This window comes from Amphibalanus amphitrite, unplaced genomic scaffold (genome assembly GCF_019059575.1).
Source record: "Amphibalanus amphitrite isolate SeventyFive unplaced genomic scaffold, NRLGWU_Aamphi_draft 000033F_arrow, whole genome shotgun sequence".
Lineage (NCBI taxonomy): Eukaryota > Metazoa > Arthropoda > Thecostraca > Balanomorpha > Balanidae > Amphibalanus > Amphibalanus amphitrite.
Window position 1 is genome coordinate 1,432,735 of NW_024881529.1, and position 23,214 is coordinate 1,455,948.

Consider the following 23,214-nt stretch of genomic DNA (forward strand, 5'->3'; position numbering starts at 1 on the left):
ATACACCTTCAGGTGTCATTTTGCTTACAGCAAAATGCCTCTATCCCTTTAAAAAGTGTGTTTATCGTACCTTTTTGTGTTTCCTTGTTGAAGCACTTGCTGTATGTAAGGCATAGGTATAAGTTCTATGAGAAAAAACACTTTTAAATGGCCTCCTTACAATGAAATACCGAAAGATGAAATAATGAAATAATTATTGATGATTTCGACCACAGGTCATTATCAAAATAAGCCAGACAGAACTTTGTCAGACACAATGGGAAGCTCACAATATCGGCAGAAAAATTCACATTTTCAAACATTTCACGTGAACACATTGCATATAGAGCTCACCTAAAATGCTGCTACAACTAACGAATGAAGTATATGTTATAAGGTTAAGTCCTAGAGCCAAGACAAAGTTTAAGGATGTTCCCTATAATATCCCCCCCCACACACACACACCCCAGAATAAATGACAACAGTGATTTAACAATCCCACAATCATTTCTAGATACGTTTACAACAAGTATCAGTAGGTAGATGTGCCACATACTCGATATGCACGTCTATGAATAGGCACCTAAGCGATGACATGTAGGTACTTGACACAGTCTAAAATATGAACCAGGAAGAGACATTTCTATTTAGGATTGGTTTTCGCTCGCGAATGTACAGGGATTCCATTATCTTTCGATTCGGGTGATCTTTGGCTTTGTGTAAAATTTCCACTGACAAAGGGTGGTCAGGTAAGGTCTCACCAGCATGACATGCTCTAAAATGTTCACCCAAGGGGGTGTCCCTAGTCGCGTTCTTTGCATTGAGCACATGCTCATTGAAACGTAATCTTACTGGACGCTTACACTCCCCTATGTACTGTACACGCTCATCAGTTGAAGTTGAAGTGCATAGGTTGCAAGTGACGCAGTAAACCACCCCTGGTGTGGTACACTTGCCCTCGATTCCTGAACTGCATGCATTGCATCTACGCCTGCCAGACGGGCACTCAGGACGCGTCAGGTCAGATTTGATCAGAGTATGTCTTAGGGTGTTTTTACTAGTCCATGCCACTTTTACGTTGAGTTTCGATTGTCTGGCTATGTTATTTATTTTTGCACAGAGGGTCTCGTCGACATAAGGTAAGGAAAGGTAACCATCAACGTCACTTCGAGTTTGTCGCTGCCCCTGCTGCTGCTGCTGCTGCTGGTGGTGGTGGTGCTGCTGCTGCTGTTGCTGTTGCTGCTGCTGCTCAGGCGGTGGTGGCGGCGGAAGCGGTGGAGACGGCTCCTGTGCCTGCTGCTGTAGCCGAGGACCTGGCTGCGCCGGTGACTGCTGCTGCTGCCGTGGCTGCTGCTGCTCCTGTGGTCGCCGCTGATCCTGTTGGGGCCGAGCGCGTCCAGAATTGCGCTGTTGTCGCATTATTTTAGTCCGTTGTCTTGACACTTCCCTTCTAATGCCTCTGATCATCTGGTTGGGATACCCATTCTGCTCGAACATTTTCTGAACTTTGTCGAAATCGAAATCATCAATAATTATTTCATTATTTCATCTTTCGGTATTTCATTGTAAGGAGGCCATTTAAAAGTGTTTTTTCTCATAGAACTTTTTGTGTTTCCTTTTTATCTGAGACGGTTTAATTTTTTAAATCAATAAACTGTGCTCTGTTCTCCACTCCGGTTGCGACATTGGAGGAATTCGACACGGCAATATTTGAAGACTAAATATATTTACATTTTATGCAAAGATAGGCATTTATTTATTCCAAATCCGCTTTCCCTCTACCGGGCAGTCGGACACCTGTTGGGTGCATTTCAAGATAACGATACCCATCTGGCACGATGTCTGAAAACATCGTATTGCAATCGGACGGTGGCTGTCGCGGCCCCGTGGCCCCCGCGGCACGGCTGCCGTCTGGGCCAGCACCCCTCCATCCATTCACCGCCCGGGTGGCCGGCGCGGCGTGAGGCGGCGCGCGCGACTTTCGCCAATGACTGCGGCTTGTTCCCGTGCTTCCCCGGGCGCGCCGCGTGCCGACACTGACGTCACGGTGACGTCATAGCTGTCGGCTGGCCCATGTCGCGACGCTGATCGGCGCGATCGGCACAGGTGCGCCACGTTTGGTGCCGATCGCCGCCGTGGTGGTCGGACAGGGTCGCCGGATACAGCGGCACGACCAGAGGCCAGTTTTACCGACAGAAAAATCGCCGGCTGCCGGTATTTTCGTCTGAAGTCGCACCCCAATTTCGTCAGCCACTTGATAAAAAATCGTTGATGTGCAAAATTACATCAGCCAGTCTAACTGGTGTTTTTACACCCGTGGAGTGGTCATTTAGGTGCTTGAGGTTGAAGTTTGTGCGAAACTTTTTAAGATGAAAATAAAAATAACATACCGACGTCCGGCGATTTTAAGTTTGAAAAAATGGCCTCAGGGAGAGGGAACCTGCGCCACCAGCACTGGTGCAGTCAATAGTGCATCACACTTCCACAGTTTCAACAGTGAGATCAACCACCGGTAGTCACAGTCGCCGATATTCACAGAGAGTCATCGGTAGAAAAATAGGGTTTTCACTGGCACGGACACCTTCTGTCACTTCTAACATTTTCTGTCGCGGTCATAATCGCAGACTGCAGTCACAATCTCTGCCAATCACAGTCAACGACAGTCACAGCTGCAGCTTCAGTCACAGTCACATCACGGCAAGCGTAACAGTCGTCACGGCCGTCCCCATCCCACCGTCCCGTGACACCGCCGCCGATCTCGTCGTCCCAACTTGGTGACAGTGTAAAAAGGCACGCGAGTCGACCAGAAGAGAACGTCAAGTGGCGAAAGCCTCAGACGGCTGAGGACACAGCTGGACAAGAGCGAACGCATGTCCTTAAGCGTCGCTCTTGACGCCAAGAAAAACCGCATGCGGCAGCAGTCGAGACGGCAGCACAAAACGCCGGCTAAAAACGACACTCCTACCGCTGAATAATCCACACATATCGACACTCGTGCGTCGAAAGGGTCGCGTCTGGTGTTTTCGGGATTGGGGAGGGGAAGGGCGAGTAGGATCAGGCGATATAGTGTACCTAAAGAGTTGTACCGGTATACATATAGTGTTTTATGGGCACTTGACGGGTAATTCGTTGTAATAACTGGCACAGCCAGTTCCGTGCAGCGTAGCAACTGATCCATTTTATCATTGGTCATTTTATCATTTTATCATGTGCACCTTATATTTTGATAAAATGTAATACATTTTTAAGAAGTTGCATTTCATGCTCTAAATGTTTTTTTTTTGGGGGGGGGGGGATAAGTAAGCTATTTTCCCGTGCGAGTCGGAGTCAGGCCCTTGCGATAGCTTCCGAACGCAGAGAAATATGAGCACGACACTTTCAGTAGTCTTTTTCCCAACCAATTCGACACTTCTCCTGAGGCAAACAATGTCTCCCCTCTGCTATAGTCTCCCTGATGACAGGGTGGACTTTGCTGGACCCTTGCAAAATAAATTTCGACGTCCTTGAGTCCTGGCGTAAATTTCGAACGCCTGCCAAAGAAGACCCATAGTCCATACATAGAGATGAAGACAAGGTACAAAGATGACTTCAACATATGAGCTGAGAAAAGCTATAGGTACAAAAATAATGTTGGTGACCTGAGGTCAGGTCACCATGTCAGGTCAAGGTCACAAACTGAACTTTTATTACCATGGGTGCTTTTAAAGCAAGAAGAAGATTAAGAAGAGTAAGACCATAGACCTCTGTACACCAGAGGTGTACAGAGGTCTATGGTAAGACATTTTCTTTTTCTCAATGACAATACCTTTGACCTTTGACCTGTTGTTGTTATTTCCATTACTTGTATTTGTGTTATTTGTATTATTTGTATTGTTACGGTACCTATTGTCATTTTCTGATAGTTCGAAGCTGGCGTCGATATGATATCAGAGTGCATATCTTTAGGTAGGTATCTCTAGCGAGGCCGCTGCATGTTCGGCTTGTTCGCTAATGTTAACCTTTTAAGAGCTCCGAGCCTAACCCGTATCTTAGGAGTTCTGTCATGCCCGCGCGGGGCTGTCTGTCTGACTGACGGCCCTGTGTCAGCCGCTGGGGGGGGGGGGGGGGGCGGACTGGTCCGGTGGGTACCGACCCTGCACATGGCGCCATCTACGGCACAGGGCTCCTAGACCGCTGCGCCGGTCACGGCGAGACGCACGGCGATCCTGAGGAGAGGATCAAGCCACAATCATCCCTGCTCCCCCACCCATCCATGCCTCCACCAGCGGGTCACCGCTCTGGTGTGCCTGTTTGGCACGTGCAAACTGCAACACGGTGAACGTATTTCGCCGTTTCCGTCTTCCGCCCTTCGTTTTTCGCCATAAATAGGTACCTATACTTTCGAGGTGTTGATATTGATTTCAATGTTTGTTTATCCTAGTTACTGACTACACCGCCATTTCCTGATAGGCATATTTCGTTTTACAGAAAGCTTCTCTTTCTATAGATATGAATGGTTAAAACTCAAGCGACATTTGCTGAGAAGATGCATCAGGTAGCCGACAAAACGAAAAGCCCGAGTATGCAACAACAATGAAGCTACAACGAGACAAACTCGATGAGATTATGGAGAGATGTCTCATTTGGTTCACGAATATATTGACAGATCATATTTCTGAGATCAGTTGAGGATATTAATAGAGTTATCTGAGGGGATGTTCATTGTTCCACCAGCAACCTTGCACCCGATCAAGAAGAGCGCATACCTATGAAGAATCAGGCGGGACAGTTACATACATATACATTGTAGACAGTCCCCGTCTCACTGCGTGGAAGGTATTTAATTTTTTTTTCTCCCTCGACCAAACCTAGAATAACTCGAAGGCTATGTTATCAGTCGATCGGAAGTCAGAACTCAACACGGAGGCGCGTGATGCTCCACTCTCTCGATAAGGTCTATCATTGAACAAGTCAACAAAATGTGACTTGTTCAATGTCAATGTGACTTCAATATGACCATGCGTTCAATGTGACTTGTGTGTGACAACAAAAAGCAGAAGTTTATTTTTGTGGCATGTATAAACTTGTATATTGCCGCCAAACTGGTTGAAAAATGTACGCGATAACACTAATCAGCCCAATCTAAGGTGTGGAGACTCGCGCATGTTCGTGTCATGATTTCCAAGTGACCGATAACATTGTCTTTGAGTTATTATCGGTTTTGCCGATAAAAGAATACCTACCCCGCAGTAAGACGAGCCCTGTACATGTATGTATACTCATTACTCAGTGCAATTATTCGTGGCTTCGGAAAGTGCATGAGACATAGTCAGTTATTCACATTTATCGTCCGGAATGTCCCTGTTCCGACTAGACTGCCATGATCATTGATCATTGTTTGCTAACACCACTGAAAAACTTTGCTTCCTCGTACCATTCGCCCAGACTGCAATTGCGTTTCTTGAACAAGTGATAGGAGCCAAAACTAACAGACATGACGCAAGCATACATTTGGCAAATCCTCAATTTAATTACACAACACGATTTATGGTCCTTGTTTCCGATCAAATGCGGTATTTCTTACCGTCTGGTTTCACTGTAAAGCGGCACCCACCTATGAACCAAGCCCAGTGGTGAGCTCATGCCGAAACCTCAGCAGAACTTGTCATCATGTTGAACAACTTTGTCATTAAAAATAATAAAGCTGTGGCATCGTTCACCTCGTCACACTTACATCAATGGACGTGATTCATCGGGCCTGACATGGCGGTGCCGATGTGACTGTCGGCGGGTGTACCTGACTGCCTGGAACTGTCAACTATGCAGTGTGCAAGGTGAAGCACGCCTCATATAACACTTTTTTATCATATGCATTCGACAAAAACATTGAGAACCCCGAGCGAGATAAATTGACTGGGTGGGGGTGGATGTGGGCTTTTTTGTCCGCAGTCGCACTCTCCAGTTTGTTTTTGCGTGTTAAGTAACCCGCGGGGCTCAGCGTTACGAAACTTCTAGCTTATCATAACTACATCATTTTTCCATCGTGTGCAAAAGTTTCGACCCCAGGCAAGGGCGCGGGAGCTACTTTCAGACTGGGGGGGGGGGGGCACCGGCACACCATAATAGAGATCTGACCTAGGGCACCCCTAAATCGAATTTTCTCACCGTGTTTAGGCCACCTATTGACTTTTGCAACAAAAAAGAAAACATTTGCATAAAAAGTGCGGTATTCCGTCTCAAAGTTGAGGGGGCACCGCCCCCACGGACCCAGAGTTGGGTGGAGGGCAAGCTGCCCCCACTGCCCCCCCCCCCCCTCCCGCGGTTCCCGCGCCTATGCGCCGGCCGAGGGATGGGTTTCCCCTTCCCCTCCATAGGGTTTTCCGTTTTTTCACGATAGCTCGGAACACGCAGGCGATAGAGAGCTGAAATTTGGCATACATATCTGAGCCTGACCTTTGATTTCAATGGCGCTTTCAAGTCAGGTCAGGTCACTGACCTTTAACGTAAAAAGCGAACCTCTGCACAGTCCTAAAATTTCGCAACTTCGCAACACCCTCAGTGCCAGAGGAGCCCTCACAGTAAGATGAAACTTACAGGACCTAGCATCCTCCACAGGTCTCACAACTTGTACCTTTATCTAGGATTTTTCCTTAAGGTCACCTGAGGTCAGGTCAGTCATGTGATCTCACGATTATAAGCGGGGAAATGTGGAAACTGGAAACTGTTGTTTTGGCACCACTGGAATGATCTAAAACTACGTCACGCACATAGAATAGTGATTACATACACTTCTGGCAAGGTTCGATGCTTCATTTTTGCATCGCTGACCTTGCGTGGCGTTATAAATGACGTAACTAAGGTCATATGAGTTTTTGTCAATAGTTCCCGATCAAATTGAGCTAGCGAGTCGTGAACACCACCAATGGGCTCGGGAACACCAGCCGAACCGAATGATATGCAATATGACCTCCTTCGACCAACTTCGTGACCTGAGTGGCTCTGACCTGACCTTGACCCGAAGTCAACATTTTAAGCTGACCTCACACAGACAAAAGGTATATCATTCGAAGCGATTGGGCATGGCAAACACGATGGTATCAAAATCGTGGCTCTGCGACCATTTTTGGTGAGCGTTTTTACAAGCACCGGACCCGTACCATGGTGTGCTTGACCTGACCTCTGAGGTCACCGGTTGACCTGAAACTTTTAAATCGAATACCAGTCGCTGCGCCTCATAACGGCACACACATCAGTCTTTCTGTAAAGATCTAGCTCAATTAAGGGGCGAAACGGTGAGGGGGGTTTGTACTCGCGCCTCCCCCCCTGCTCGGCCGACAGGAAACATAGTCACCGTGAGAAAACCAATAGGTCCGACGAGGATTAAGTTTTTGGCTATTACTTATAACTTACGTTTTTTTTTTTTGCATGTTGTCGGGTGATGAACATTACTTGAAATAACGAAATTCGCTCCGAAATCCGAATGTTTTTATAAGCAGGCCATCATCTTATAGTCACTCGATTGTCATTTTTCCACCCACCTCTCTTTTCATGCACCATTGACTGAGGGAAAGGGGGCATTTGAACGCCCCCTTCGGACTATTCACGTAAACTCGTGAATTGGTGATGCGATCCCCTTGAAATTCAATGTTGCTTGTCCTCTAGCAATACTACCGCTTCTGTACAATTTCCCGTTGGACTTCGTTGATTTTTTTTAAAGATATGACCTATATTTCATTGCATCAATAAATGCCAGTTTCAGCCGAACGGTGGTTTAATCTCTCACTTTCATTCTAAGCGTTACCGACAGATTTGAAAGTTGGGATTTATTCTCTGAACATTAGTGTGAGTTTTTTTCTCCAATCCACAAAAGTAATCCTGGCTGAGACAGATGAATACGCTCGTGTGAAGCATGGTTGCATATCATCCGTCCCGCTTATGTTCGGTATCAACTTCCCCTTATTCACATTTCACCGAATCACATTTTCACGCTCCCTACTGGCGGTCAACTATGTGGATAACGGAGGACAGTGCGGATAGCGGAGCATTGGCTGTGAGGAGTGACCGTTTGTACATCTATCTCAGCAGGACACCTATATCGACGAGATGGGCCTTACCGCTGCGGCGCTCTGCATTCTGTGGTTAAATCAGTCCAATGTGTTCTCTACAATTTCTCATCCAACGGACCTTAATTGATCCGATAACAGACGAGCAGAGCCAAACCCGAAAAGGTAAATTTACATGTGGTATGCTAAAGAATAAGTGTGCACTGTGCGTTCTATTTTTCTCATTGTTGACTTATTACTCTGAAAGGACAGCTGAGGTTTTCCGAGCAGCATGCAGCAGTGGTGCCGATGCGGCGGACTGCCGCCCACCAGTAGTGTCCGCTCGAAGCGGAGGCGGGCCTCACGTGTGCGCCGGGCGCGGCGGCAGCGGCCCGACTGGTCCGATCCAGACGGCGGCGGCGGCGGCGCGCGCCCTGGCCCCACGGTGTCTGGCGCGCCGGCACCCCACCCGCCTCCCCTCCCTCCCCTCCCTCCGTCCGCCGGGGCCGGCGGCGGCACCAGCGCGCATCCGACCGAGAACGGCATCACCTGATGACGCCCCGTCATCAGACGACCTCGGCCCTGAGACACCGTCATCGGGACAGTCATCTCCTCTCATCATCGAGTTGTCTTCAGCTCCGCCGCCCTGGGGCGGTCGTCACCCTGAGCGGCTGGGCGGGGGCGGCGGCGGCGGCGGCGGCGGCGGCGGCTGCCTGCTGATTGGTCGAACGTTGTGCGGCGGCGTCCGCGCCACCAGAGAAAACCGTGCACACTGGCCGTCTCCGGTGCAATTGGCTGTGGGAATCCTTCTGAGGAGGTAGCCTGTCTCTGCGCTCCCACTTGTCAACATGTTCAGCCTGGTGACGGCACTTGTCTGCGCGGCGCTCAACGGCGCGCTCTCGCTGCCACTGCAGGGCCCCTCGAGCGAGCCCAACTACTTCGTCATCGAGTCCATCCCGCCGCTCAAGTCCGACTCGGGGCCACCGGCAGAGTCAGCGTCTGCCGTCACTGTGACTCAACTGACCAGGTGAGAGAGAGAGAGAGAGAGAGAGAGAGAGAGAGAGAGAGAGAGAGAGAGAGAGAGAGAGAGAGAGAGAGAGAGAGAGAGAGAGAGAGAGAGACCTGATGGGTGGTGCTAGCTTGTCAGCATGTCAGTCTGCTGTCTCTGTGTATGTCGATCTGTTTGTCTGCCTACCTACCTAGTTCCGGTCTGTCAGCCTCTCGGATCTTTCTTACCTTTCTCCACACGTCTCCTACCCGTCAGTTTCTCACGCGTCTTTTGCCTCGGACCTTACAGTATGTCCTGTTTCCGCCTTCGCACAAACATGTATCTCTCGTCTATTCCAACCAGCCTTTCCGGATTCTCCACCTGTGTTTTAACGGCTCCCTGCTTCGTCAGCATCTAACGTTCATGCCGTTCTGCGTCCTTCTAGATTATGTGTGTGTTAAACATTTTCTTTCTCATATCACCGCAAACTGGCATATTTGTTAAAGTTAGTTTTACTGCATGCAATGGCCATTTAAATTTGCGTACTGATCATTACGGAGCGAGCGAAGCGAGCGGAGTCTTTCCTTAGATTAACGGAAATTTCTGAGTATGAGCGGCCGGCCGGCCGGCCGGCCGTGCGGACGCTTTTGCGAGGCTTATATCTCAGCAACCACTTGACCGATTTACACGCGGTAATTTTTATATGGTAGCTTCATTCCTTCTACCAAGTATTGGACTATTCCCGATGTATGTGGGTGACCCCTTATGCAGGTGCCACGTGCAAAACGAAGAGGTGTCAGTTTTGTAATTGTTGCAATATCTCTGTAATTACTTGGCCGATTGCGCTGAAATTTGGCATGTAGGTAGGCACCCACTAGGCACTGCATATCCATGTGCCAGAGTTGGGGTGCTGCTGCACGTGCGCACGTGCAGGGGTCGTTTCCAGATCTCGAGAACGGCTGGACCGATGGCGCTCAAATTTGGTACACGGCTAGGGACCAGTTCGTAGGGTGCCGTGCACAAGTCAGTTGGGACCCATTTTGCACGTGCGCACGTGCAGGGTGCCGCTCCCAGATCTCGAGAACGGCTGGGCCGATTGTGCTCAAATTTGGCACATCGCTAGAAACCGGTCAGTAGGGTGCCGTGCACAAGTCAGTTGGAGGTACCCCCTCGAAATTTCGCACGTGCAAGACTCACCCCCTCGGTCGCTCCGTTAGTCGCCCCAAAAGGCGCTATACTGGTTGCTATTATTTTTGCTGTTAAATGATGCTGTATAATCTCAAGATGCTGGTGTTTGAGGCAATGCATCCATTCCATTTAGGCAGTTATGCTACTATGAAGTTTTCGTCTTAACTATCTCGTTCTCTCGTTCAGAACTCAATGACTTCTTTCAGTTTCTCTCATCGTTCGCGACTAGTCTATCTAATATTACGTTGTAAGTGCGCTTCTTATGTTGCATGACCGTTTCTATTGTATTTATTGCAAGCCAGGAGCGTTAGCGATGCGTTGTTTCCGTAAAGACCTGGCACACCCGTTTCACCGTACTGCACATTGCACAAGTATGACACGTTTTACAAGATGACCGTGAATTTCTGCACCTCACAAATTTCCACTGGCCGACATTGCCGTATGTCCATAATTCTCTGCAGATTTGTATCCACCCATTGTACCCCGTCAGCAACACACGACCTATGACATCATTCGTCTCTAGCGTCGTGAATCAGCCACGGACCCATTAGCCGTGTTCTTAGCGGCTTGTGCCGTGCACCCTGGCCCTGGCCGGCCGTGGCGGTGCCTTTGATCGGCTCTCGGGCGGCCGGCCGCGCTCCCACAGGCACTGGGAAGTGGTCACGGCGCTCGTGCCCAGTGACGGAGGTCAGGATGGTCCGAATTACCATTGCAGACGGCCGACGGGCTGCCAGAGCCGCCGCCGCCGCCGCCGCTCGGTTGGCCGCGGCCGGACGCTGCGCCTGCTGAACGTCCGTGCCCGGTGCCGGCTTGTTAGCATATTGTATGTACGAAGCACCTGGCAAGCGGGCGATCTTCGAGCAAGTTCTTGTGATTGGTCGATGTTCGCGCTTGTTTTGATTGGCGGTTAAATGGTGGCTAATTAGCATTCTCTTGCATTTTCACTGGTGCCCGCCGTTTGCACGGCTCCCAGTGCCTGGTTAAATATGAGGGCTGTTGAGGACTCTGTGCATAATTCAGTTTGCATAGCAGCCCACTGTCCATCTCATCAGACTTTCCGTCGCTCATCTTGTTGAGCTACGCCTGGAAAGGCCTTTGAGTTTTGTATGCGAGCTAGAAGTTTCAAAATATGCATGTTATGGAATCCTCCGTAACCTACTATTTTGTATTCTATTCGATTGATTGATTTGTAAATCGGCACATAACTAGATTCTAACTTGGCTATAAGTCATTCATACAGCACTAAGTATGCCACCACTTACCATACTGGATACTGGATAGCTTTGAGGCGTCTGCTAACGCCGATCAAGCATATCAAGCATGACAAAACTGGTGAACCGGTAACTTTAGGATGGCGGCAAACCAGAGCGTAGTATTGCTTATTGGGGCTAGTTTCAAAATTTTGCTTCAGGCATATGCAATTCACTTTTCATTGAACACCATCTTTGATTTGCCTTGGCTTCATCATTTCTGATGAATGGAATTACAATCCTTTACATATGTACTCGTACCTATATCAAAACTGACGGGGAACAAAGTGCTCTACCGTGCTGGTGTTCAAGAGCACATGGGAACTAAAACGTGTCTGATGAAGTCCCAAAGCGCCTGCCCCTCGATCAGACACTGTCGTATCCATATACCGGCTGCGTGAGCCACGGACAGTCGTGTCCGCTCTTGAACCTTCCGCATCTGCCTGCACTGAGAGCGCACGGGCGCGCACGACATCGTAAACTTTACATGGGCACCACGACGGCGCGTCCCAAAAACCGAAAAAAGTCGAAATGGCCCATCAAACTGGGGTCGGTGCGCCTGCCGGCCGGTGCGAGCGGCTGACGTGGCCAGAGGATGGGTGGGAAGATGGTATTGGGAAGAAGCGGCACTCTCCGCACCAGGAACGGTCCTTGGGTTTTACTGAAGGCTGGGTGAATGAAGTCTTGTGTTGTACGGGGACTATATACAAACAACAGAAATAGAGTTTTCTTTCATTTTATAGCTCTAAAAAAAAGTTGATATCGCTCATGATGTAGAATTGTTCGCTATTTGGGAATTAAATATTTCAACTGAGTCATTTTATTTGGTTGAATAGTTTTTGGTCAAACAATTTTTATGACGTTCCTTCTGGCAATTGTCGGTTTCTTCACTTACTCAGTACTCTACAAATTTGGTCATATATATTTTTTTTTTTTTTTGAAGAATCAATACTTATCCCTCCAATTCGAATGTGGGTCTGATTGCTGCCCGCGCGTCCCTCCCAGACGGGGGCCCCTCTGTCCTCACTGGGTGCGTGTCCTCTGCCGGGGCGTGTCCGCACTCCGCAGACTGTAAACACGCACACAGACAGGCACGCAGACGGTCGCAGACGGACGGCCGGCGGCCTCGCCACCATCCAGCAGCCGCGCTTACGAGAGAGCGTACTCGCGCACGCCTGTCTGGCGCGGCGGGGTGCCAGCCCCGGCCGGCCGCCCGCCGGCTGCTGGTACCGACACGTTTTTGCAGCTCGGCCCGTTGTCGGAGCGCAGCGGCGACCCGCCGTCTGTCTGGGCAGGGCTGACTCGGCAGCCAGCCTGCACAGACTGCCCGAGGTGTGAACTGACCGCGAGACGCCCCGGCACCGGCACTCCGACCGGCCGCGCCCACAGAGCCATCGGGGGAGCCCGAGACGCGCGGGATGGAATGCGGCTACCAGTTTTATTAGATTCCGTTTTATATATTTCAAGCAGACACCTGGCGTAAATTTGCCCTCTTGTACTTAGGATTGTTTATACAGTTATAACATCAGTGAGAGTATTTGGTCAGTATGTGAGCGCTTCCTCAATAACATTTTTCCCAAAGCCCACGGGCTATGCTATCACGCGGGGCCCGGTCTCGAGTATTTTGTCGAGTCATCTGGCATTAGCATGCCCTTTAGATCCGCATCTAAAACGGACAAAATTGCGCTACAACTATCTTAATCCGTCTCGGGCCGACGTCTGCGGTTCATTTCTATGCGCGGCGGCCGTCGGAGGTGCCGTATTCGGTGGGGCGCTCGTCTGGAGGGCCGACGCGACGGGCCAGACGGGCCGGGCCGGTCGGACCGCCGGCGGCTCCCCGAAAACCCGGCCGGCGCAGGATGGGGACAGCCGTTCGGTTCGAGGAACCTGTCACGCCGCCGCCGGGGCCGGGCCGCGCCTCTGGAATCCGGCGTGCGTCACTTCGCCGAAGGCGGCTCCGCCAATGGGTCGGTCGTGGGACGGGGCACGCCACGGGCCCGTGTGTGGTCCGACCGCCCCGTCCCGAGCGGACCGCGGTCACCGCCGCACGGCACGTGGTGGGAAACGCAACACTCAGTTCTGAGGAAGTGCAATAATTAGTGGCTCACGTCCTGTCTCTGTTTATTTTATCACCAGAAACCCTTTTCATTCAGTCAGTTTAGAGTGAATGCAATGCAGTATGCACACTACTTAGATAACACCTACTCGTATGTACAGGGTGTTTAAGACGTGTCACATTTTCACTCATCTCCCGTTTCCGCGAGCTATGTTTCCTTGCATGTGTAATGTGTATGTGTCTGCTTGGATCCATTTTGGTATTCTAATGTCGAGCGCGAAGACCGATGTCCATGCTTCCCAGAATGCTTCAATGCGGTCACTCCTTTTCGCAAGCGTTCGTTCACGCTTTCCGTGAATCGTGAATGGGGGAGTGCTCCTCGACCGACCCAGATTTGAGTGGTGCTGACGTCATAGGTGACGTCACTGGGACGATTTCTCGGACTCATTGGCCGCCCACGCTTCAGTTCATTTATCTGTGTGCGCATTACAGCCCTGTTCGTGACGGCTGTTCTCTTTCTCCTCTATTTCCTAACTACCCACCGAGGCCGGGCCGGCGCGGCGTACCGCGACTGGCGGCGCGCCCCCGTGCGAAAAAGCGCGCGGCTGGGCGGCGCGTTTTTGGGTGCGTGGCGGGTCGCCGGTGGTGCAGTCTGTGGCCTTTTGCGACACGCACCGCCGTCGCCTTTCTCGGCGGCGACACAAGAAGTGACCCACTGCCTGCGTCTGCCCCCACAGGCGGCGCCCACCGGCGATCAAAAGCTGCGCCGCCTCTGACGGCTCTATTGTGGACGGACACACCTTCGCCCCTGTTCTTTGGCCGTTTTTGCGCATAGATCCTACTACGCTGAGTTTTTCTGGTTTTCTGATGTGTCATGTCCTTAAATGCTCCCTCGGAGGGTTTTCTATCGCACTTCGCGCTATCGGCGGCACCGCTGTGCGATCCGGCCGCTGCGCGCCTCCTTATACCTCATGACATCTGCCTCCCCACCCCCTGGCATCTGTTTTCTGGTCCTCCGTCCCCTGCAGTCCTCGTCCCCTAGTCCTCGTCCCCTGGTCCTCCTTCTGTCCCTCTTTCTGTCCCCTGGTCCTCCCCTCCGTCCCCTCACCTGGTCCTCCATCCCCCGGTCCTTGTCCCTTGGTCTTCCATCCCCGGTCCTCCGTCCCCTAGTCCTCTGTCCCCTGGTCCTCCATCCCTTGGTCTTCTGTTCCCTGGTCCTCACCTCCCCTACATCCCCCGGTCCTCCATCCCCTGGTCCTCGTCCCCTGGTCCTCCCCTCCGTCCCCGGTCCTGCTCCCCCTGGTCCACCCCTCCGTTCCCTGGTCCTCCATCCCCGGTCCTCCGTCCTCCTGGTTCTTCCCTCCGTCCCCTGGTCCTCCATCCCCGGTCCTCCGTCCCCTGGTCCTCCGTCCCCTGGTCCTCCGTCCCCTGGTCCTCCATCCCCTGGTCCTTCATCCCCCGGTCGTCCGTCCCCTGACCCCTCGCCCCTCTGGCATCCGTCACCTTATTCTCCCTCGACATTGGAGTCGGCTCGTCTGGGCCGATCTTGGACAGCGAGAATGGCGTTAAGGTCACAGCTCACGAACCACCTAAATCTGGATTCGGCCGGATCTCATTATCAAGTCCCGTGGGGAAGATCGGGAGCGAAATCGGAGTGGGAGAGTCGCATCGAAAGACAAGTGCTAGAAGGTCAATTAGGACCATTAAGTGTCGCGAAAATGTGTTGGTGCAGTCATACCCACTTTCTGAGTGATCGGAAAGAGATGGGAATGCTTTTGATGCTGTTAATGAGAACATGAATGAACTTCCAGCCAGTAGGGTGACATGTCTGCCATTCTTTGCGCCAAACACTTGTGATATTTCACCCATCTCTTCCTTTGCTTCAATATAATATTCGTTACTGACTATGTGTATGTTTTCTTTAAATTACCTTTAGTTGAATTTTATAATACATTTGGATTTAAATGTCATTGCAGGTCCATTAATTTGCGCGCCGCAAATTTATCTAATGTCTTCTCGTGAGGCTCACCCCAGCTGCAGGTGCTGTTGGCGTACGTACACACCTCATGTTTATGGCCCAGACTCAGTGACCATAGCCAAGGTGTGACGTAAAAGCCCGATCCACCGGCGGCGCGAGTGAAGGCTCGGTGTTCCGATGTATGCGGCGGCGGGCGGCAGCCGACAGACGCCCGCTCATGCATGTATGCATGTGTCTGCGCCGTCTCACAGCGCGCTTGTTTTGCACGTGCACACAAACTGGGCACGTAGGTGCGGACCGTGCGCCGTCCCCTCGGCCCGGGCCGCTACCCTAATCCGTCGAACGGACCAAAACACCGTCTGGTGCTGTGTGACGTCACTGGCCGGTGAATGAAGCCCCGTCGGCCGGTCACGCTATGGGGGCGGCTCGGGGCGCGGCGGGCAGACGGGCCGGCACCGCGCCGGCAGCAGTGGACGGTTCGACGCCGGTGCTGAATCTGACCCGCCGCTACTGAACCGTCAATGTTTTTTTTTTTTACATTTGAATGCATCAGCATTATAACGTGGTATCTGATCAAAATTGTGACCTTCTAAGTTCGCGTCTACATTCTCTGCTACGTTCCGTCGAAGACACAAACGTTCGATGTTCTGTCCAGGCATCTTCAGCATTTATCTTTTCCTGACACACAGCGCCCAGTGTTCACCTTTCTGTTACTTCTAATCTATCCTTTACCTTATGCCCTGAATCGCCCTGTCTGACCTTTCTCACACACGCTGTTCTGTCGACTGCCATACGCCCCGTCCTCTCTTGTACGGCCGTCGGCCGTCGGTGCCGCCCAGGTCACTGTGACAGCTCGTCCGTCGTCCGCGCCCCATTCGGCGAACCGTGGCCGTTTCTCGGCGCGTCGGCCGCACCCGCGTCCATTGATGGCCGGTCTGACACGCAGTCGGTGCACTGGGGCCGCTCCCAGAGGCCCGTGTAGGATTCCCCTGCCTCTCAGCCGCCGTCTGGCGGCCTGTCTGCCCGTCTGGGGTGGGTCAGGTCACCGGCCTGACGCCGTGATGCGCAGACGAGGCGGCACCGGTCACCGGTCACACCGCGCCCCAGCCGGGTGGTCCCTGCAGTCAATGGCCAGCCAGCAGCCTCGTAATCCTCACTTCCAGGTAGCGGCGAGCGGCGGTCATGTCGCTACCGTGTCCTCGACACCAGCGCCAGACACTTGCTTTCACATCCCTGATGGACAGCGCATTTTTCGGCGAGGCTTTCTACTACTGCGCCTCTTCGTTTTGACCGAGTTCTGAGAGTGAATTGCGCACCATCCGCGCGCGGAGAGGGATGGGGCCGCGGTGTGTTTCGTTGCAGTCGGTTCTCGGATGGCGGCTGATGACGGAGCGTGGGCGGTCCGATGGCGCACAGACACGATGGAAAACCCTGAGCTTCGCCCCGGGGAAATGCGTGTAACTGTCACCACGAACTGACTAACGAACTGACTACAATCGACTACCACGCCGGGAGGGCATGTGCGTTGGAGCCAACCGAGAGATTTCTTTGGGTTGCGTGTCATGTGTTACACTGACTGAAACGCACTATTCGAATCGGTTGTTTATGATCATCCATGATAAACTCGGACCTTTGCCTATTTATCTATGTAAATTACGGTTACTTACATATGCGTCAGTAAAATGTAGCTGCAATCGCTTATCGCGGTAGAAATCCATTCAGTCAGCAATTAGCTTCAATAAAAGTTAAAATGTGCACCACACATACCTACCTACTTTGTTAAAGGATTATCCCTTTAGTAATAAATTCGTCGATCAAAACTCAAACGCTCAACATAGCTTGTGCATCTTTAAAACCTGCTGTCTGCAGTCAACACGTCTATGACCACCGGAATGAAGCAGATTTGTTGGCAAGTAGCGTGTAGCTTACGTCATGCGACGGCAATGATAGCTTGCCCACAGCTGGCGTGTTAGGCCCTCGCACAACATTGTTTGCTAGCGCGAATCGCTCATAGATCCATCCAGCTGAACATGCAACCGACATGCAAAAACAACACTAGCCCGGTCAGATTTTGGGGAATAGATGGTGGAAATGTTTCATTTCCATTAGTGACACGCGGAAAGTGAATGAACGGGCGCTCGGTGACAACAGCGATAGCACACCAAATTGTGTTAGCACGACATGTTAGTTCGAGGGAGTTGTTCAAGGCTGTACGAAATTCACTGGTGAGCTTTTGATTCATCTTTCTGGAACAGTAGGCGATGTCTATATGGTAACAGCACTGGGGACGGATCGACGTGGTATGTATAGGGACTGAACAGCTCTGGGCAATATCGTGAGCTTGCGTTTTGAGAGGTCGATAAAAACATTGTGTCCCATTGTGTCCCATTTTTAGCATTTATCCACACCTTATTGGAGTAATTTTTGGTGTTTTGGGCGGAGCTGGAGATGCCTCGTCGTTACTTTGTAATTACCTTCATAATGTTGCATGACAGTAGGCCCAACGGGCCGGAACATGACCTAAGCGGAGGTCTCAGATCTACATGACGCTGACGTATAGCGTGAGAACTGCGCACCATCCTCCTCCTGTCGACTTCATTGCCGGGGGTGATAAAGGTTTTGTATTGCTGGAAATCCCAGGCAAATTAGATGGGGATTATGTTACATTATACAAGCCCACATACCTCTATAATATCCAATATCTGATAACGCAACGCTATTCACACTGAGCGTATTTAAGTTGCGAAGGGACTGGTCATTAAAACGCATTAAAAACAAAATATTCAGGATATAAGGTGTGCCCGAGCATTTAATTTTGTTATTATGCAGATAAATGTATGCACCTAAAGCGCGGACATGACCCAGTTAGGATACCTATATGAAAATGTTCCATTTTATTTTGAAGCGCACCTCACAGAAGCATTATATCAAATTATATATTTCGCATTTTCATTGAAAAGTATTCACGATGTGGAGACATTTGTTGCTGATATTGTAAAGAGATTGCATGAATACGAATATTATTGAATGAAAAGTAGTCGGCGACTTCGCTGAACTCTGTATCGTGTGAAGACCCGCCCATTGAGACATGCAGACAAAACAGTTTCTAGGTCGGAACTGCGTCATCTGGGCCGCCCCAGACGGTTAAGTCATTGACGGCAGGTAATTTTTATCGTGCCCCGTCGAAAACAGACCGATTTCGCCGAACGCCCGATGTCATCGAAGGCCATGTTGGTCAATTGTAGACCTACTGCGCGCCGGACTCCCACCGCACCCAGATCCGTCTGAGCAGGGAAACCGCAGCTTCACGAAACCGCTGTCTGCAGGGGCGGCGTCTGCCGATCGGTGTGGCGCTCCTCCTCACTGTGTCCTCCCGGCCGTGTCCTCCGTGTCCTCCCGGCCGTGTTCTCCGTGTCCTCGCGGTGTGCCGGAGACCCTGCGCGGGCCCCGGGAGTGGTCGCCGCGGGCCGGCGCGGCGCGGCGCGCCACCTGGTCCGAGGGGCCCGTTGGACCGTCTAGACAAGGATTAACCCCGCGTGACAGGCCGCGCTGTGCGCCTCACAATGGCGCGGCGGTTGTGGCGAACTGTCGACGACCGCGGCGCACCCGTCCTCCAGATAGGGCCGCCGCCCCCGCCCCCGCCGCCCCCGCCCTGCACACGCAAACACACGCAACACTGCGGGACAGTCGCGGGTGCGTGTGTGTCTGCGCCGCGGGTCCCCGGTCGGTCGTCGGACTCTGCCGGCCAGGCCACTAACGGATGGATATGCTCTGAGAGACTCTGGGACCGCTCACAGACTTGGTCAAGGTGGCTGCGGACTTGAGAAAACAAATAGTTGAGCTGATTTATCATTAGTGGCTTTTACTACATTTATTATTTTCTCATGTAACAGGTAAATGTGTTCCTTACGTTTTAGCGAGGCTTTATGCACACTGAGTGCTGAACGAGTGATTTAGTGTTTTACGGCTTGTTTGGACAGCATCTGATGTAATCGATGAATACCTTCAGAAGCTCAGCAGCCACTATGCAATGCTAATTCGGATGTTGAATGAGCTGTAGCCAGGCTGGCGACTCTCCGTCCATGAGCGTTTTATGTTTGAGCGTCCATAAAAGACCAGCTAAGTGAGTACCTCACTGACTAAGCTCGGCTCTCAGCACACCTGCCTGAGCTTTGCGGTCGGAGCTGCATGGAACCGTAAGGTGCCTGTGTTGTCTGAGGCCCGGTGGCTCGGACCACCCAGTCGACGGAGCGACAGAACGGCACGGATCTTTGTCGAATTATCGGTATTTGAGACAAAATGGGCATGGGATAGTAAATACGTTTGTAAATCAATAACTGCACCGCATGTCAAGAATACCTGCTGGTGCGATATATTCTTCATCCGTTTTTACTTGAAGCAATTTTGATTTCAAGCTGCAACTTGAGGTTTTTTACATTTAAACAAGCTTAATTTAATAAGCTACGAATTAAATATATGACCTTTTTGGCAAGTTTTCTTACAAGTAGGCGTCGCTGTGAATTATCACTTTTGGATGCTTATTTTAATTTTGTATTCAATCGATAATCTCTTTTCTGAAGTCATCGCGATGAACGGCGAATGCAGTGGTGAAGGTCAACAAGGTAAAAGTTAAATCATCTGCTGTTCTTTTACCACAAAAGACATCGTGACCACCTCTGGTTCTGGGAAGGATCACGCTTTTGCGGGTCGGGAATGATCTAAACGCTTCCGATGTCCAGGGATTGGCCAGCGTTCTGGCATTGTAATCCTAATGGTGATGCACCAAGTAATCCACTGCAGGAAATGTGACATCTTTATTGGCTGATGTACATTTTCTTACCTTTTGAGACGGTGTCCGTCCCTAACTCCGTAACGACGTCGGAAATGTGCGTTTACAAAGCTTATTTCTTATCCATTCTATCAAAACTGTTTAATTGTGAGATGGAATGGATCAAATGGGAACAATATATGCCCCCTTCCTACTGGCAAATGAACTGCAATCGCATTCCTAAACCTGCTGTGAGGGATATCGGCATTAGTTCGGTCTTTCCAAGTTTTTCTTAACTATTTGTCTCGGACTTTGCTTGTTGAACATGAGAAGGAATACATATATTCCTACCTATCGGACATCCGGTTGGTCGTCATGACATTCTTTTACTTTCTGCTTTTTGACATTTTAAATACCTAACATCGACATCACTGTTTTATTTTCATTTTCTTTGAGATCATACTGTGTAACGAGTCTAAAATGTTAGTTGCATCTTGATCTGGCGGATGCGTCGTAGACAGACGTCATAGCTCACAACCTATGTATGGAAGCTCTATTTTTGGAAAGGAGGTCTGCAGATTCTAAATTTAGACTACCCGGTAACGGGACAGGACATCATTAATGCTGGATGCTCAGCCTTTTGCTGCCGCCTATACTGTATAATAAGTACCTGCTTGCAGGGCTGGGCATAACTCGCTGGCATCTATCCGCCTCCTGTCGGCTCAGCTGCGGCTGAGGGGATATCATTGACCGATCTCGCCGACTCTGCAGCTAGTATACAGCGACCGCAATTATACCTTGTGTACAGTGGATCTATTTAAGATCTCCAGAGCCACCACGTGGCGCTACGGTCGGGGTAGGGCGAGTCCAAATCCCGAGGGAAGTGAGGTCACCGGTCATTGTGGGGGAAGGAGGGAGGGGGAGTGACGCGGTATCACGGCGCATGGGGCGTGCGTATAGCGCCGGGAGTGGGCCGCCCAGGGCCGCCCGCCACTGCGCCAAGGCTGAGGGGAGGGGATGATGGTTGCGGGTGCGTTCACTCCGGTATGGTGGTATCCTGTTCATGTGGAACCGGCAAGAATGCGACTGAAGGGAATCATTATCTCAAACAAACGGACAAGCCAGAGGCAGCGTCAGTTCCAGCCAAAATGTTGAACAATGATTATTGAAATCTAGGACGTATTCATAGCATGCAACTATTCAGTCGATAGTTGCATGATGCTTTTCATGATGCATGATGAGACTTTTATAAACTGTCATTTGGGTTAGAGATGTTTCATTTGGCACGTTCTGTTTTGGTTTGCTTTATCGGGTCGAAAAGAAGCAGAAAAGAAAAAAAGAGTTGAAATGGCTCCAGACAAATGACCAAAAATATTTTCTTAAAAAATGAAACTTAGTAAAACATTCGTTAGCGATAATTTTGACTTTTGGAGAGGATGTTGGGGAAAGATATTGGAGAAAGATGTCATCGTGCTTATCTGTGTTGCAGTAGAAGGAAAGGTTTTGGTTCGTGTCTAGATAAAACCAGACCCGGGAGTGGGGCTCGAACTCACGACATCGCATTCGGCTCACAGGTTACCCAACCTCAACGCTACGAGCACCTATCGGCCTGCGCAGCTTGCTCAGTGTTCCGGCTAAAGTTCGGCCAAAGTGTCTGACGTCTGTCAATGTTACGAGGCGAAACCCCAGGGTAAATGTCCGTCCCGGTAGCTCGGTCGGTAGAGCGTTGGACTCCATGACGTGCCATGTGGTGAGTGCGCACGTCCCGGTTGCAAAAGTCCGGGTTCGAAACGCGACGTGTGCTTGACGTTTTTGAGCGGCTCCTGACGGGTATGGTTGTGGTTGGTGGCAGGCCGCTGCCAGGCGAGGTCAGTGAGGGACCGGCCGTGCGCGGCTATGTGCGCACGTTAAAATTTGGACTCTTAATTCTGCAATAGACCAGGAATTGCTTGATCGGAGGGTAGAGAGCAGGGTCAACGAAACAAGCTCAGCTTAGCGGGGACTTTGTCCTTGTGATTCCTTTCTTTCAAAAGGTTTGGGCCAAATTTATATTAAAAAGGGGGAGCCGAACCAGGTTGGGCCGAGGTGAACCTGGTTGGACCGGTGTCTTACACGCAATCATGTTCAGACAAAACAATGGCTAATTTCGGGTCAAATATTTTTATTAACCAATATTATTGTTTTTGGCTTAGACGTATAATAACTTTTAGCTTTTTTAACTCCAGACTTCATGCACAAAAATGTGGCATACATCCACTTTTCCTCATCTTCTCTTAGCGACTTGATTTGACCTAAGGACCCATCTTACCAGCAAAAAAAAAAATCACCTGCGTGATAATTAGGAGGGCGTTCTACGCATGAAACGCCAGCCGGTCAAAAAACTGGCGAACGATGCGATCTTTCTATTGCTTGAATTATATTCAATGAAAATTTCAGGAGACATAAATAATCTTGATCTTTATAGCTACTGGGCGCCCGGAACATTCGCTAGCATTCCATTGCCAGCTGCATTAACAACGTCACATTTGGATTACTTTGGGTTCATCATAGTTGACAGTAGATGAGCCGGCCACAGCAAACCCATGCCTCATTATCCTTTCCTTCCAAGCAGCCAACTGCCAAGCTAACCGGCCGCCCGGCCCACCACCGCGATATGGAACAACGCTGGAGTGCGCCATTTGCCAGCGGCAGTGCCCCACTGCGCCGGGACTGTTTGACAGGTCGCCCGCACCGTGACCTCACCACCCGCCCCGCCCCCCCCCCCCCCTCCCGCCCACCTCCCCATCGGGCCCAGCTCGGTAGTGACCTCTCCTTGAATATCACATGGACTCGACTAAGGTTCAACGCCATCTAGTTTCGTCTGGAGATCCTTACAAGATCCACTGTACGCCCCTACCGCCCACACCAGGCAATGGTCGGCTCGGGAAATCAACCGGGGCTTACCTTATACCAGCGGCTCCGGTAGCATCGGCCACATGCGTATAAT

The 23,214-nt window shown here is 50.8% G+C and overlaps 1 protein-coding gene across 1 annotated transcript in view; it reads left to right on the top strand.

The window, feature by feature from the left end:
• The window catches only part of LOC122369290, a 50,298-nt gene that overhangs the window by 21,028 nt on the left and 6,056 nt on the right, over positions 1-23,214 (top strand). Inside the window, exon 7 of the mRNA XM_043343926.1 lies at positions 8,915-9,027. Coding sequence (XP_043199861.1) covers positions 8,915-9,027 — 113 coding nt within the window. The remainder of the gene's footprint in view (positions 1-8,914; positions 9,028-23,214) is intronic.